The sequence below is a fragment of the Abramis brama genome (genome assembly GCF_963993115.1).
Source record: "Abramis brama genome assembly, chromosome: 2".
Lineage (NCBI taxonomy): Eukaryota > Metazoa > Chordata > Actinopteri > Cypriniformes > Leuciscidae > Abramis > Abramis brama.
Window position 1 is genome coordinate 43,690,670 of NC_139964.1, and position 17,412 is coordinate 43,708,081.

The 17,412-nt window shown below is 36.9% G+C and overlaps 1 protein-coding gene across 1 annotated transcript in view; it reads right to left on the minus strand.

Annotated features, from left to right (window-relative positions):
• The window catches only part of vps8 (VPS8 subunit of CORVET complex), a 136,636-nt gene that overhangs the window by 18,485 nt on the left and 100,739 nt on the right, over window positions 1–17,412 (minus strand). Inside the window, exons 40-43 of the mRNA XM_084091643.1 lie at window positions 14,141–14,221; window positions 3,149–3,318; window positions 2,475–2,643; window positions 376–429 (exon numbers count right to left, since the gene is read on the minus strand). Coding sequence (XP_083947769.1) covers window positions 376–429; window positions 2,475–2,643; window positions 3,149–3,318; window positions 14,141–14,221 — 474 coding nt within the window. The remainder of the gene's footprint in view (window positions 1–375; window positions 430–2,474; window positions 2,644–3,148; window positions 3,319–14,140; window positions 14,222–17,412) is intronic.

A 17,412-nucleotide genomic window follows, 5' to 3' on the forward strand; every position in this document is an offset into this window, starting at 1 on the left:
TAACACATTTTTTATTTTTGTTTAAAACAAGAGGCTCTGTTCTTTCTTTTGATATATTATATGTTCAGATATTCATTATTCATACTGTATAACAAAATATTCTGGGGGCCATGAATGTTTTGTGAAAATGATAAAAAATGCTGGAGCTGGCAGGCAACTTAAAAAAAAAAAAACAATGGCAGGGAAAGAGTTAAAAAAATGTAGATCTACATCTAAAATCTAAATTCAGTTAAACTGAAATTAAGTTTGTGGCTAAACGAGTTGACAATACAAATATAAACCATTTAAAGCAGCACATTTCTTTCACCTCGCATAAGATTTAATGATCATTAATCAAATCTATTCTAGTTGTAGAAAGTAAATCCACTCACTAACCTTTCTCCCATGAGTCTCTGCCACATTCCCACGATGAGCAGACGTCACTTTGTTCTGAAACACACGAGGTAACAGTTGAAATGTGTTTGACAAAATATGACCCTTTCATGAGGGTCTGCAGGGGTCTTCTCTATGATAAAATTTGCTACTTTATGTTTTATTTTGCCCTCATGTGTCTGCAATGTTGGTCGCACACCATATGACTTTGATTTTCCAGACAAGCATTTTTCAAATATTAACCAGCAGTGAAGCAGCTTTTGTTAAAACTATATATTATTCTAACACCGGGTCTACACCAGATGCAACAATTGTGTCGAACAGCAACAGCTTGAGGCTGTCAAAGCGATCGTTGCAAATCCATTTGTTCTTTGTGTCAGAAGTAGCACGAGCACTTGAAGTATGTCAGAAATAGAACAGGCATTGGTTTGCTGTCAGAAATATATGGCACTGCGCCATATCCAGTGTAGACAGCATCACTGATTATAATGGCTTCTATATGCTTTTGTTGCGTCTGGGGTAGATTATACCACAATAAACTACTCTTTTCAAAAATTCTTCATTTCTTAATTGTGATATTAAGACAATATCATCCTGATTTTTTTACATTCTTCTGAATATAATAATAATCATAATAACGGTTTTAACACAGAAATTAAAACAAAATGCTCATTCAGTCATTGTATGTCTGAATTGCATTTTTAATTAATTATTGAATAAATTACTATGATGTTATCGTGTCATTGACCAAGTAATCTTGCACTTTTAGCTTACATTCACCTTTATGCTTACATTTAAGTTACAGAAGTATAACAGTTGTCTGTTGAGGTGCAGTGCAGAATCAATCAACATGTGTCCAGAGTAAAGGAAGCCTTGTTGTTGCAGTTGCGCTAATACTCTAATCACGGTTGGGCATATTTTTTTGTCTTCCAAAAGAATCTCCGGGGCAACACCTCTGTGATTACGGATACTAACATAGCTCTCTTTTGTGCCTGCAGCCGTCAGCCTCCTGTGGTTACGACTAATACAGGCGCATGCTGAGAAACCCATTTGCATGCCATTTACATACACCACAGCCACATAAGAGAGTTCCAATTAACGTGGATAATACATACACCCGGTACGCATATAAAAGTACTCAAAAAACATATCACCTTGGATGTGAACTCACTGTAGTCCCAAAGAGGGTATGACAGAAAGATACAATGGTGAATAGAAACATGATTGAAAGACCCTTCTTCAAACTTAAGGAGGTTGTTCTATGCTGATATTATTATGATGGGCTCATGATAGATTGAGAGATACATTGATAGATAAAAAGAGACATGAACAAACAGTTCAAATAAACAAACAGATCGAATGATGTGTAGAAAAAATTGTTCACCTAAACCAATTTTTAATACAGTATGGATTCAGACAAAATTTGTATGGAGTACTTTCTTCCAACTTAATGGTAGCCTAGAAATCTAGACGCACCCTAGCAGAAGCAAAATGTATTTTGCAGCCAGGATAGTCTAGCAACTCTCCATTGACTTTCGAGCTGCAAAAACCTAAATTGGGTCAGGCCAATCACATCGTGTATAGAGTAGGCGGGGCGGGCTTAACATAATGACGACAGAGTTGCGACGGTTCCCTACTTGAAAACAAAGAATGGCTGCTGCTGCTGGAGAACAGTCTTTCGAATCGGCTTTGGCCGCGACTCTGGAGGACTTGGAGTTAAGTTTTTCTTTGAGAAAAGAGCAAAGAACGGCACTTAAGTCATTCTTAAAAAAGGAAGACGTGTTCGTAGTTTTGCCGGCCAGATATGGCAAAAGTTGAATCTATCAACTAACGTTAGCTCCGCTGTTGGGAAAACGCTCTGGTTGGTTGAAGCGCTGTCCTATTGCGTGGAGAGGGAATTTGAAAGACAGCCGTTTATCCCGCCCCTCGGATTGAGCCGTGTCTATGGTGAGTTGCCAGACCTAACATCTTGATGTAGGTCTGGCTTGCCAGGCTAACTTAATGGTGGTTTTCCAATGAAACAATGGCATTGGAAGGACATATGAGGGTGAGTAAAATACGACAGAAGTTTTATATTTGGGTGAAGACTGACTGTGACTGACCTGTGCCAGAGAAGCGGAGCGTGATCGGGAGCTCTCTGCGCTGGGTCTGTCGGCTGGCCTCGAGCCCTGGCTGGATGTGCATTTGTAGCAGCTCCATGAGTACTGCCTCTCGCTCAAAACACCAGCCTCTTTACGCTGAAGACACTGGCAGTGGTACAGATGCCCACAGCTACACATGAAACAAGAGTTCAGGATGACAGTACTCCAGGTCTGTTTGTGTTGTATGTTTGGGCAGAGTGTTACAACAGCTTGCTTAGGCTAGAAATATGTGACATAAATAAGGCATGAGCGCATATCACTGCAAATATCTTTACTATAGATTTTGAATCAATCTGCTGTCAAATGCTCCGAACAAACATAATCATCTGATTCAATCCAGGACGCCATTAAAATCATGCTTTAAATCATCCACTTGTTTCCAACGATGGTATCCTTCTGAAGTCTGTACAGATATGCAAATGAGCCGTGTAAACTAGACACGTTCTAATTTATATATAATTAACAATTAAAGCATACAAAATTTAATCAAAATGACTGAATTAACATTAGTTTTATAAAAACAATAAAGCAAAACAACAAAAAATAAAGTGTGCAAAATGTTTTGTTTTGTTATATCAAAAGGCATTGTACTGACTTCCCGCAGAGTGCAGATAATATTATATGTGTGTGTGTACCTGAAGATGATGATCTCTTCCTCGCTCTCCTGACGTCTTTTGTACTGCTGTAAGCAGATGTTGCAGTGGTCCTGTCTTGGGTGGAGCCCTCTACTGACTGCCTTACGCAGATGTGACAGAGACCAGTGAAGATCAGAGTTCAACAGATTGGTGGTTGTCTCCAACAACGTCTGATGGAAACAAAGGAAAAAGTAAGTAAACCATTGAAAAGGTCTTCAAAAAATGTCATGGAGCAGAGGTCAGCACATGTGCTCCAGACACATTGAGCGGTCCTGCACATTCAGATGATGCAGGTTTGAGTCCAGTCTGTGATGGAATTAGAAGAATGGAAAACAGAATCAGAGAATATAAATAAGGGGGAAAGAGAAAAGAGCACTTAAATAATAGTGTGAGTGACAGCATAAATGCGTAGCACACTGTACACTGCAATGAATGTCACATGCTTTATTTCACCTAAAATAATAACATTTTTCTAATTATAGTACAATCATTGCATATTATAGATCCATTTTAATCAAGCCGTTTAACCCAAGTTTTCTGAAGAGACAATTATTTTGTATGATGAACAGATTTCATTTAGGCTTTTATTCACAAATGTTGGTAAACAAACACGCATACATCAAGCCATTGCACATCAGATATGACAGACACGGTGATCTTATGAGTTTGAAATAACATGAGAGTAAGGGAATGAGGACAGAATTTATACTTTTAGGTAAACTATCCCTTTATTAACTTAAAGGGATAGTTCACCCAAAAATGAAAATTCTGTCAGTAATTACTCACCCTCATGTTATTCCAACCCCGTAAGACCTTCGTTCATCTTCGGAACACAAATGAAGATATTTTTGATTAAATCTGAGAGCTGTCTCACTCCTCCATAGGCTTCTAAGACATTATAACTTGCTGGCCCAGAAAATGTATTAAAGACATCGTTAATATAGTCCAAGTGACTCCAGTGGCTCAATCTTAAGTTTATAAAACGACGAGAATACTTTTTGTGCGCATAAACAAACAAAAATAACGACTTTATTCCACTTTTCATTTCCTTCTCTCTGGGCCTCGAGTCTTTTCACGTAGTGTTTAAGCGCAGCGCGTCTGTGTTTCACGTCACCACGTATCACACACATGACCAGCGTCGCCCAATAGTGAGCCTACGTGGTGACGTGAAACACAGACGCGCTGCGCTTAAACACTACGTGAAAAAAAGTATTCTCGTCGCTTTAAAAACTTAAGGTTGAGCCACTGGAGTCACTTGGACTATATTAACGATGTCTTTAATACATTTTCTGGGCCAGCAAGTTATAGTGTCTTAGAAGCCTATGGAGGAGTGATCCAGCTCTCAGATTTAATCAAAAATATATTTTTTTGTGTTCCGAAGATGAACGAAGGTCTTACGGGGTTGGAACAACATGAGGGTGAGTAATTACTGACAGAATTTTCATTTTTGGGTGAACTAACCCTTTAAAGTAAACCTACATATACACACACTCAGACCTTTGCAGAATCTTTTGTATATTTCTGCAGAATTGGAACATGTATCAAAGTTCTACACATCTCTCACACTTTTTCATATTTGTTTATTACATTTTTTGGCATATTGGTTATGCTTTCAGCTTCTGATACTGATAAGTCTCTAATATAAAAAAATATCAATTTAACCCATTAAAGTTCAAGTATTGTTCAAGTTATGTGTCAACCACCCTGTTTCAGTTTACTGAGAGGAGGGAACCCATTTCATCTCATAACCACAGGCAATGGAAAAATTTTCCCATAATGTATGAAGTTATTGCCACTGAAACCAATGGGGTATGTACAACGACTCAGAATATAAAAGGCAAGCAAATGCCTTTTCAACTCTGTTAAATATTTATTTTCTATCACAACCAAATAACATGAAATTTGTGAAATGGATTAATATTTGAGCTTGTGCTGACACTAAAATTGTTTCAGTTTATTTTTAAGAGAGGAATAATTTCCTCTAATTTACACAGTCTCTTTACCAGAGGCAATATGTTTTAGCAAAGTCATATAAAAGACTAAGAAGTGGGAGAGAAGGAGAGGGGAGGGCTTGATGTATGTTATTTCATTTTGATGTTAGTGCAGCATTTTGATGAGAGTATTACGTGCACACACACCAACAGAAAATGTACTAGCCTGCAAATACAGTGCACATACTGTATAAGGAAGCACATTTAACCCCCACAGACATTTCTGAGGATTGGAGAACACACATTTCAAAATATTTCATCAGCTATGTGGGCAATTCACAAAGTGAGCATATTGAAATGGATGCCAGGACAAGCATTCCTAAGGGATTGTTGAATGAGTGCATTTATGCGTGTAATTTATGTCTCAATTTTGTGAGGGGAAAAGGGGAAAATTTGTGTGTGAGGGGGGAATCAGGTGTTATTCTCACCCCTTCCTCGCTTTTTCCTTTGAATGACAAGCTGTAAATTCCCATTGGTCATGGAAGGGAGAGTGCAAACACATGCTGACACAGTTACTTTCACAGACAAACTGAAAGACCACATAACCATATACCATATCTGGTGATAGTTTAAACAGACAGAGAAAGTAAAATAAAGAGAGAAAATTACACAAAATCCCTTAAATTAACGTAAATTAGTTGATTGGAAGTAAAACTAAGTTTTGTTGGTGTAATTTAAACTATTTGCTTAATATCAAATGACAATTGTGCATTCTGTGCAAGCCATGTGACACTGACGTCATCAAGGTTTGGTTTCATTTTTCAAATACAGTTGACATATATTTGTATATGATATATTAAAGTTGAAGTTAACTGACAAACACGCGTTTTATCGAATATTTGTTTTATTTTTAAAGGCAGCTAGGAGACATCAGGACCTGATGGATAAAGTCATTAATGGATGCCTTTTAACATTTGTAGTCTTTCAAATACTAAATATTTATATAAATATTACAATAAAGACTTTGTTCGTGTTGTATATCGTTGCAACAAGATAGAGTGTCAATCAATGGACATTTTGTTATATTGTTTATATTGCAGCATGTACTGTAAATATATCTACGCACCGTTCAGTGGGTGGATTGCTTAAAGTTGTTGACACGTTAGAGTGATGGATGCATGGAAAAAATAAAGAGCGGGATGTGCTTAATACTTCTGAACACAGTAAAATTAAAATTGAAAATACCCATCTTGCCAAGTATTCGCATAAACATGTTGGAGAAAATCAGACGTGTTTCAGTATATTAGATCTGTGCATTAGGCCTTAAAGTGACAGCAGCCTAATTATGTATACTTACAACTAGGGATGTCCCGATCCGATCACGTGATCGGAAATCGGGCCCGATCACGTGGTTTCAGACTCGATCGGAATCGGACATTACCTCCCGATCAGGACTCGGATATATATGTATATATATTCTCATTATTATTTAACACATCTATAGTTATGTGGTGGCACAGATTTACGCTGGTTTCACACTGCAGGCGTTAGCAGAGCATAAGCAGCGCAGGAGCAGTGCATATGGTGAGCAGGAGCAGGACACGCGCGTTTTGCTTTCACACTGGCAGCGTTTGTCAACCGCAGGTTGTGTACAGACAGAGTAGCCTACTCTATAATGGATAAGTTGGCATTGCTTTATTTCGTTTTCAAATAAATTTAAGAGAAAATACTTGTCAAGAAGCTTATTTTATTAATAATTTCATAAATATATATAACCTTTAGTTCATCTTTGTTTTTATTGTTCTGGCAACAAGTTTGTTTTTGGACATTTGTTTTCTTTTTAAATTGATGTTGGTCATTTGATCGACTGTTTAAAACACAATAGATATCATCAATGCACTTTTTGGATAAAACTGCGGTGTATTTTGGCCATGATCAATGCATATCACTTTAATTCAGCGTAAGCGGCGCAGCAAAAATAGACTCTGTGCCGAAACGATCGCGGCACTGCTGCTTCTGCTCTGCTCCTGCTACGCGCTGCCGCGCCGCCTCTGCGTACGGTGTGAATGCTCTAATCTGTTAACATGGGCGCCGAAAAAAATACGCGCTGCACGCTCTGCTAACGCGTGCAGTGTGAAACCGGCGAGTGCAGTTTCTAAAAGCACATTACTGGCTTTGCAAACACTGTGGCACTTTTATTTTTTATTTGTTTACATGCCTGCCGGGTATTTTAAGTTGAGGTGCTATTTGTTTAAATATTAGACTTTTTTTATATTTACTGTTGCACTAAAGTCCAAAAGTGAAGAATTTATGTTATTTATTACTTGATTGTTCAAGCTACCTCACAGAAGTGCTCTGTTTGTTAACAGAGTTGTTGAATGTTAAAATAAGGTGAATTAAATAAAAAATAAGGAACATCCTGGATCTGTTTTTTGCTCTTCTTTATTCTTTTTTTATGTAGCCTATTATAGAAGTATCGGATCGGGACTCGGTATCGGCAGATACTCAAAATCAAATGACTCGGACTCGGACTCGAGGGCAAAAAAACCTGATCGGGACATCCCTACTTACAACTGTACAACTTACAATTAATGTATACTTAATCAAACAAAAGAAAAATTGAAAATCACTCACTGCTCTTGATTTTATAACATTTGTAGCGAGTCAGCGCATGCTTAAAGTAAAGAGATTTATTTTTACATTTGATGAGTTTAATTTCTGTACTATTTGACATATCTCTTAGACCCATTTGTTTATTTGTTCTATTTCCTATTTATTGGTCCTGTTGCCTGCTCGAGTTGTTTTTTTTATTATTATTATTGACTGTTTACTTGTCTATGCATTCATTTTCCTTTAATCCAGTTTGTAATAGCTATGACTGTCTTTTTTTTTTTTTTTTTTAGAAAAGAGATTTTAATAAATAAATAAAACACGTTGACGTTTTGACAAGTCCATTGCAGCCTGTTGCACTGCACTGCCATGTAAACAGTTGCACATCCTGTATAGACACCTTCCAGCAAATTGTGCGACAAACTAAAACACTTAAAAGCCTGAGGTTGGGAATTAACTGCTAAAAATAAATACCCAATGACTCATGGACACTATGCCCACAGAAAATACCATGAGAAATTGCACTCCAGATTCCACTTATAAAGTTCAGGTCTCAAAAGTAGCAAGATTTAGCATTTATGCTGTCAAAAATAGAATAGAAAGGAATAAAAGGTTATGTATTGAAGTCTGATGCATTTTTATGGATGCTATTATCCTACAAGTGACCTCAAGTGAGAAGTGAGTACTGAAAGACAACTATAGGTGAAGAAAGCAACTCCACACAAAATCTATCAAATAAATTAGTATTGCAAAAAGATTAATAAAGTTTAGTAAAACTTCAGACAACACATTCTAGCAAAGCCTTTTTCAATTAAGCCAAAACCAGGGAGGAATTTAAACCAGTTCTTTAGGATTGGTTTGGAGATGGCCATGGTTTGCAGAAAACCACAAAGTAACACCAAGGATTGTTTGATCCCCAAGATAGAGACTTAAAACAGACCTTTTTCCTTCATCATGCTTTATGATAGAAGCAACAGTTAATGTAACCTCACCTATACCATGTTTAGTGTGTACAAATTAGTATTTTGATGATCTAAATGATTGTGTTTATTGTATGTCGATATGTATACAACATATTAGTATTACAATAACCTTTAATAGTTTCTGCATCACCACTTAATCCACTTACATATGCAAATTACCATGCTCGAAGACAAAAAAATCCTACATTTTCCCTCCGAAAGCTTAAGTTACCATTGGCTCACTGACCCCTGGGAGGAGAGACCATCCTCAGAGGTTAAAGAGCCCCCGCACAGATTCCACTGCCTCTTCTCTGTGTCTTCTGATTGCTGTTCTGGTGGTGGTTGAGGAGAGATCCCCTGATATGATTGTAAAAGCGCTTTGGGTGTACAGTAGTACATATGAAAGCGCTATATAAATGCCTCTACTCTACTCTACTCTACTCTACTCTACTCTACTCTACTCTACTCTACTCTACTCTACTCTACTCTACTCTACTCTACTCTACTCTACTCTACTCTACTCTACTCTACTCTACTCTACTCTACTCTACTCTACTCTACTCTACTCTACTCACCCTCACCCTCACCCTCACCCTCACCCTCACCCTCACCCTCACCCGGCCTTAGGGGAGAGGACAGCTATGTTTAAAGTCAGACTAACCTAGCAAGTTCATCAGAATTTCTTCATTCAACACAGAAGAAATCGATTGCAACTTCAACATCATGGACTTACGGAACCATCAAGACTTTCTTCTGAGACTGCATCCGGACGCTCTTTCAACAGCTAAGGCAATGCAAGTATCGTACATTTGAACGCTAAACAGAGTTTTAGTATAAGCGGCAGACCCCTTGCTAACAAGGTGTTTAAAACTAAGCAACTGGTTCTGTTCAGGTGGTTAAATTATTACTCAATTCCCTGTTTCTGTGTCCGGTTCCATTTACTTTAACATTTTCTATTTTACCCATGTATGAGCGATTGTGTGTATGTGGGTGTTTAGATTAGTTGTGTTCATGATTTGATAAAATAAAGCTTTTGAGTTGATTTTGATTTGCTTGTAAAACAACGTCAATTTAACGATTGTGATCACAGCTACATGCTAAGAAAGAGTTCGAAAGAGAGGCCACGAAAAATATCCTTTCTGAGAGTTCGACAATCAATACTGAGTGTTCGCTGGACACACAGATTAATTGATTGTAACAATAATTCAGCTACAACAAGTTAATTTTATTAACTGATCCAAATATTTATAATTAATTATAATGAGTTATTCATATTCATATTTCCCTTTTGAGCTAATTTGCTACACTGTTAAACAAAGAAATGAAATCTTTAAAAACCACAGAGACTGCCTTTTACATATCAAAATGCATCAGACCATTCTAAAACAATGCTAGACGGACTTATAATCAAACATCGTTCAACTGCATAATTCTATATCATGTTTACAACTTATATATGTGACTAATATGCTTAGAGATACCACATAATTTGTGTAAGTGTTATAACTATTGAATGGTTTAATGGACGTATGGAGTGTTTGACATCAGCGTGAATGTCTTCTCTCCTTAATTTTTGTGTGAATTAAATCTGTGTAAAATGTATCATATTATTATTATAGAAATCATATCTTAATTGTACTCCGCGAAGAGCGGGAAATGGGACTTATCAGATAACATGTAATTTATGGTGAGAGGAGGAGAAACATTTACACCCTGAACTGAAGACAGTGTCTAATTGATCAGAACTCCTCCGGGAGTCTGTACAAACATTACAGTTTAAAAACTCAAGACAGAGAGACAACGACATATTTGGGAGATGAAAATGGGATAAGTCCGAGCAGCTTTATTCAAGCCATCCAATCTCATCTCATTTACTTTTCTTTCTTTTACTTAGTTTCTTTTATTTTCCATTGAGAGTCTCGAGTTCTAAGTTAAGTTTTGCAGCAAATCCCGCCTCAAACTTTAAACTTCAGCCACGGGAGAGACTCCGATTCAATTCATCCGCCAACACACCAGAACGTGATTGGCTTCTCAAGACACCACTTCAGACACGAATCAATGAACCTGGGAAATCCCCTTTCCAGCAACGAAGGGAATCCCGACAAACGCAAGTAGCGTCTCCAGATTCCAGTGGAACTGGTGCATTGATATAAAACTTAATAACCCTGCCTAAGAAACGATAGAAGGGTTAAATTAATGATTGATGTTTTGTTCAGGTCAGGTCTTATAAAGTGAATATATTGCTAGAAACTTGGGATTTCGTCATTTCACTCTCTTAAAAATCATTCTTTCCTCACTTTCTTTTATTCTGCAACTTGTGTGAATGTGTGTGTGTGTGTGTGTTTGTGTTAGATATTAGTTTTATGTGTTAGAATAATTTATAATGTCTTAATTGTATTTAAAGAGAAGTGTCTTGTGTTATGTGCTTACAAATGCAATGTCTTAAACTGCTGATCAGACGATTCATTTGTTCGGCTGTAAAATAAGTGAATTTTTCAAAATTCCCAATACATTATTTAATAATTCCAATTGAGCTAAATTGACCTGTTTCCCTAACAAAATAATTGTTTTTCTCCAATACACATTAGCCACAATTAATGGCACCCTTTTATTCAATACTTATTGCAACCTCATTTTGCCAAGATAACAGCTCTGAGTTTTCTCCTATAAAGCCTGATGAGTTTGGAGAACACCTGATAAGAGATTAGACACCATTCCTCCATACAGATTTTCTCCAGATCCTTCAACTCTTAAGTCGAAAACTGATACACTCTCCTCATCAGTTTTCTGTACAGGTTTCAGGTCAGGGGACTGGAATGGCCATGGCAGAACCTTCATTTTGTGCTCAGTGACCTATTTTTGTGTTGATTTTCAAGTTTGTTCTGGATCATTGTCCTGATGGAAAATTGATTATAAGATTTCTAGTACCGGGATTTCTTAGATTCTATGATGCCATATATCTGAACAAGATGTCCAGGACCTCCAGCAGAAAAATAGGACCACAACATTAAAGATCCAGCAGTATTTTACACAGAATCCTACACATACTGTAAAAAGCTATTTTTTTCAGTTTAATCTGACCATAGAACCACATCCTGTTGAAGTTCCAGTCGTGTCTGGCAACTGAATATGCTGGAGTTTGTTTTTTGGGTAGGAGCAAAGGATTTTTCTTGAAACCTCTTCAAACTATCCTCTTCGATATACATTAAGACAATATAAACAAGTCATCTTCTATGCAGATTCGTAACATTTCCTGTTGATTGGAACTTCTTAATTATTACCCTGATGGGATGAAATGGGAATTTTCAATGCTTTTCTCATGCTTCTTACAGCCACTTTCTATTTTGTGAAGCTCAACAACCTTTTGCTGCACATCAGAAATGTATTCTTTGTTTTTACTCATTGTGATGGATGATTAAGAGAATTTGACCTTCGTGTTACCTCATATTTATACTCCTGTGAAACAGGAAGTCATGGCTGGACAATTTTATGTTCCTAGTCACCCTGGTGTGCAAAAAATGTTAAATATGAAGGGAAATATACTTCAGAGATATTTTACTCATAAGAATTCCAAAGGCTACCAATAACTGTGGCCAATGTGTATTGGAGAAAAATATAATATAAATAAATAAATAAATATTTATTTCATAATGTGATTTCATTATTGTGACATTCATTAGTTTTACTTCAATGAAAGGTTAGATTTGTGTGATTTTAAGAAAGATCAAAAATGCAGATTTATTTTTACAGCATTCTTTGAACATATTTACCAGGGGTGCCAATAATTCTGACCACGACTGTATGTGTGTGTGCCACTGATAACCATAATGGGACCTGAGAAGTCCAGGGAGCCTCTTCAATTGTGCACTTGTTAATTAATGAAGAAACAGCCATTAATGAGTTCTCATAACACTCCACCCTTAACTGACCCGATTAAAGCAGCTGTGAGGATAAGCTGGAATTCGTGTTTGATAGTTCTTCTGAAGCACGTCACTCTCTAAAACTTAAAAAAAATTACGAGGGATTGAGAAAGTATTTAGGTATCTGTGTGCGATGGATCAATGTGTTGTTTTTATAAATATTGCCAAAACATTTCCTGGTCCCTATTCTCATATTAGTTGTATGTAGAGATGCACAGATTAAGTAGGTACATTTATTGCTATTGTATCAGCTTTTTTGTGCCTATAAAATAATCAATAGATACCAACCCAATTTATTAAAATCTGCCCCACTGTCATAACTTGCAATATTATCATCATCTCGGAACGACCATCTTATTTTTTCTTTTTTTTAACTGACGCAAGTGATGAGAATTCAAATGAAAGGTACAAAAGCATTAAAACAACAAGTAAATAAAGGGAAATGTTGATACTAAAATAACTTCTGTCTGCTTTTAAAAAGGTAAAACATAAATCATTTTGCACATAGGACAACATACATATTTTGAAATAATATAATCCCAATTTTAGTGGCAGTAAATATTCTCTACACTTGCTATTGGCAGGTGTGGTGTGAAGGTTTTCACTTTTTTAAGGATCTCACCTCACATTTCATTTCCAATTATCACATACAACACTGTGAATTTAGCTGCTGTGGTTTGAGCCGTGTGAGCAGCACTAAAATAACTTATAATTTAAAAGAGGTAAATGACATATCTGTTGGCTGAAACCAACAAGAGTGCAATTAATAGGAGAGCAAGACATCAATGATGCACTATGGGTAGCTCTACTGTATGAACATATTTAATAATTTATCTTTGCAAGTCAGGCTGTGTAACAACACCTCACAAAAAATAAAAATAAAAAATAATAAAATAAAATAAAATAAAATGTTGTGGTACCATGGTACAGAAAAATTATCTGACCGAATCTGAAATAAGTTGAAGTGTTTGTTTACAGATGGTGTTGTAGAAATGTGCTATTCACAGCAGGCGATGATTGACTTATTGCAAGTGTCCAATTACACAGCAGTTACTGAGATAAATCGAGTGGTATTCAGATCTGGCCATCATGATCTTAACATGGCAGCCCCCCATGATGCGACCTGCTACATCTAAAATTAAACAGCTTCAACTTACATAAGTCTACGTGATTTTAATAATATATGTCAAAATATCATTATAAAATAAATGAATACTTTTATTCAGCAAGGATGCACTGAATTGATTAAAAGTGATAGTAAACATTTTCACTCTGTTACAAAAAGCTGTTCTTTTGAACTTTCTATTCATTAAAGAATCCTGAAAAAAAAATATTACCGTTTCAAGTGTTTTCAACATTAATAATGATAAGAAACATAAATTGAGCACAAAATTAGCATATTAGAATGATTTCTGAAGGATCATGTGACACTGAAGACTGCAGTAAAGTTGCTGAAAATTCAGCTTTGCCAACACAGAATAAATTACATTTTAAAATATAATCAAACAGAAAACAGTTATTTTAAATTAAAATAATGAAAAAATTCAACACATTCAACACACACATTACCTGTTCGTAGTTGAAGGTCTCTAGCATCCCTAAAATGAGCCCCTGGATCTCAGCCAGCTTTCCTTTCCCATATACAGGGTCCTGGAAGAGAGAACACATACACAGAGATAAATTAATTTATTATAGCTTTGATCATACTAGTAGAAACCTGTCTGTCCGCAGTGAGAAACGATTCTGAAATGAATTGCAGCAAACTGCAGTCAACACAAATCAGGGAGTAAACACAGTGCGTTCTGTCAGACTGCACTCACAATGACAGCTGATAACTCTCAGATGATGAAGGAGTGCGGTCTCAGTAACATCACACACACTCGCCATCACTAGCTGTTATCACAGGACTGCACACACATGGGTAATTCTGCCCTCGGTAGAGGTTCAGATTGAAGCAGTCACAAAGATCAAGACCTGGAAGATATTTCTCCTCTCTCTCTCTCTCCCTCTCTCTCTCTCTCTCTCACACACAAAATACATTTTCATTCTGAGGGGTGGAAAGGTACAGAAATACTGTTGTCATGAAGGTCACACAATGGCAAACAACACTCTACTTCTCTGTTATTAGCAGACAAACACTTGTTTATTAATTTCATTATAACCATAACACACTCGAGCACCCAAAGGCTATGAATATGTTGATCAAAGACTTGAAGATAGTTAAAGGGACTGTGTGTATGAATTTCTCCCATCTAGTGGTGAAATTGTATTTTGCATTCAAACGAATAATGCTCTCCAGCGCCTCACTTTTTCAAATGCGTGTTGCATCTACGGTAGCCGTTATGTACCAAAAAGCTATGACAGGATGTCTTATAATAGCACTTCGAGTTTTTCTTTGGTTGAACAGGTTTATTTAAAACAAACTGAAACTTGAAACAACGAAAAAAAAGAATGCTACAGTATGAATTACTGACTGTGAAAAACATTAACTATGGTAATTAGCAGTAATGCCTTCTTTACTCGTTATATTTTTTGAAGTACGTGCATTGTTAGATATCATCATCATCAGCGCATTCTCTAACGTTACTTTACTCAATAGCTGCTATTCATCAAAGAGCCTGTTTAACTTTTAACTATAAATGTTCTACTGTCTATATAATAAAGTACACAACCAAGCAATGAAAAAAAAGCTTGTAATTAAGACCGTAACATTGACTTACCTGTCGAGAAGAAAGCAGGCAACTTCAGGGTCTCTTTTGAAAGCTTTCTCCTGCATTAGCTATCCCGACATTAACCCTTGTTTTTGTAATCTCCGGTCACGTTTCCTTTTACGGTCGATTTTGGACTTTTTCGACGACGAGGACTCATCCTGTGACTCAGCATATGTATGAATGAACGGTGTATAAATAACCGTGCAGTGCAGCCTTTTAAACTTGCTGCGGCAGTGACAAGCGCCTCTCTCTGCTCTGCTCCTCCGCTTCTGCTGGCTTCAGTCACGTGACGCTGGTTCTGAACGAAAACGCGTTGTGGAAACGCGTTGGCCTAGTACTTTTTGTCCCTCTCTGCTATTATAGTTTTTCAAGATGGCGGAACTACATGGAAGCCTCCGTGGACCTACCCGTCCCATGTATATAAAGATAATAAATTCTTCGTTTATGAGGATTAGTCTGATCATTGGCATAGGTATTTGTACACCATTGAGGGCATATTTATTAATAAAAATATTGATTTTAGATAATAAAATACCTAAAAAGCTACACATAGTCCCTTTAACTGTTAGTTAGATAGTTAACTTCTTCTTGAGTCTCTCCATCATTGTCCGACTCCAGTTTAAACATAAAAGGCGGAACAGTTTCTGACATTTTAGTGCTTGTCTGCAAGAGGTAATCAGAGCTGCTACACACCAGCTTACTGGTGGAGAGGAGACAGTGATGAAGCCAATCAGTATGGGGATGATTAGGGGGCCATGATGGACAGGGGCCAATGGGCAAATTTGGCCAGGATGCCGGGGTTACACCCATACTCTTTTTTGAAGGACATCCTGGGATTTTTAATGACCACAGAGAGTCAGGACCTGGGTTTAACATCTCATCCGAAGGACGGTGCTCTTTTGACAGTATAGTGTCCCCGTCACTACACCGGGGCGTTAGGATAAACATTAGTGAACATTACTAGAACAAAATAAAAGTCCATGAAAATGAAACCAAACAGAGAATAATGGACAACAGTATTGTGTGCTAACAAAGTAAATATGGTAAATTTTGATTTCATGTGGACTTTAATTTAATCTCAGAAGTTTTTACTCCACCTCCTGCTTGACATCATTAATGGCGGTTCTATATTGCTGAACCAATGTGGTTTGAACACTGGATGAGCAACTAAGTTACTACAGTTTCGGGAAACAGTGGAAAAATTAAAAGCCAATATTTATGAGTTACCATAACTCATTGGGTCTACTCAGTTTTATTTGTCATGGTACCATGGCTATTTATTTTTTTTAACTTATATTAACATAATTTCATAAGGTATATTGAATTGATTTCACTGCATTAAAATGTACTCATTCTTAAGTGTAAAAATGTTTCACGAAAAAAATTGAGTACATCATTGTTGACATTTTTAGAGTGTAATTAACAACTTAAACCAGCCTGGACTAGCTGATGATCAGCTTTGAGCAGACTGGAACTGTGACACGTCACACATGTCCTGTATAGACCACCACCCCATGACCCCCTTTCTTGTATTTCTGTTGTGGAGTGCAAACAAATTGGAAATCAAATGTACGCCATGAACTACATCATAATGAAAACAATAATACATCAATAAGCAAGCGTTCACAGCATGCACAGTGCATACAGCTGCATGTGCCCAGATGTAAGTGCACATTCAAGACAACACCTGTTGATTATGTAATATATTGATTGCGATCATCTGTTAGTATAACTTTATAGGGTTCCTTATAACCTTTCCTGTTCCCTGTCAGAGATGCATTTGCATTCACAGCAGTGTACTAATGATTACACACTGTGAGCAAATGCCATCAAATGTCACCATCAGCAGCCGGGCTGAACCAGAGCTTCTCAGATAGATGCTGAGGCAGGGAGATTAATGAATCAACATTGGTCACAAAAAGAGACTATCCCTGAATCAAAATGAACATGAACATGTCCTGTATAATAACAAAAAACTGTAGTGACAGCAAAGTTAATGTGTGTTTCTCTGTGATGTACAGTACCATTCAAAAGTTTAGGGTCAGTGAGTTTCTTAAAGGGATAGTTCACCCAAAAATGAAAATTATGTCATTAACCCTCTGAGGTCGGCAAACACGCCGGCGCGTTTTG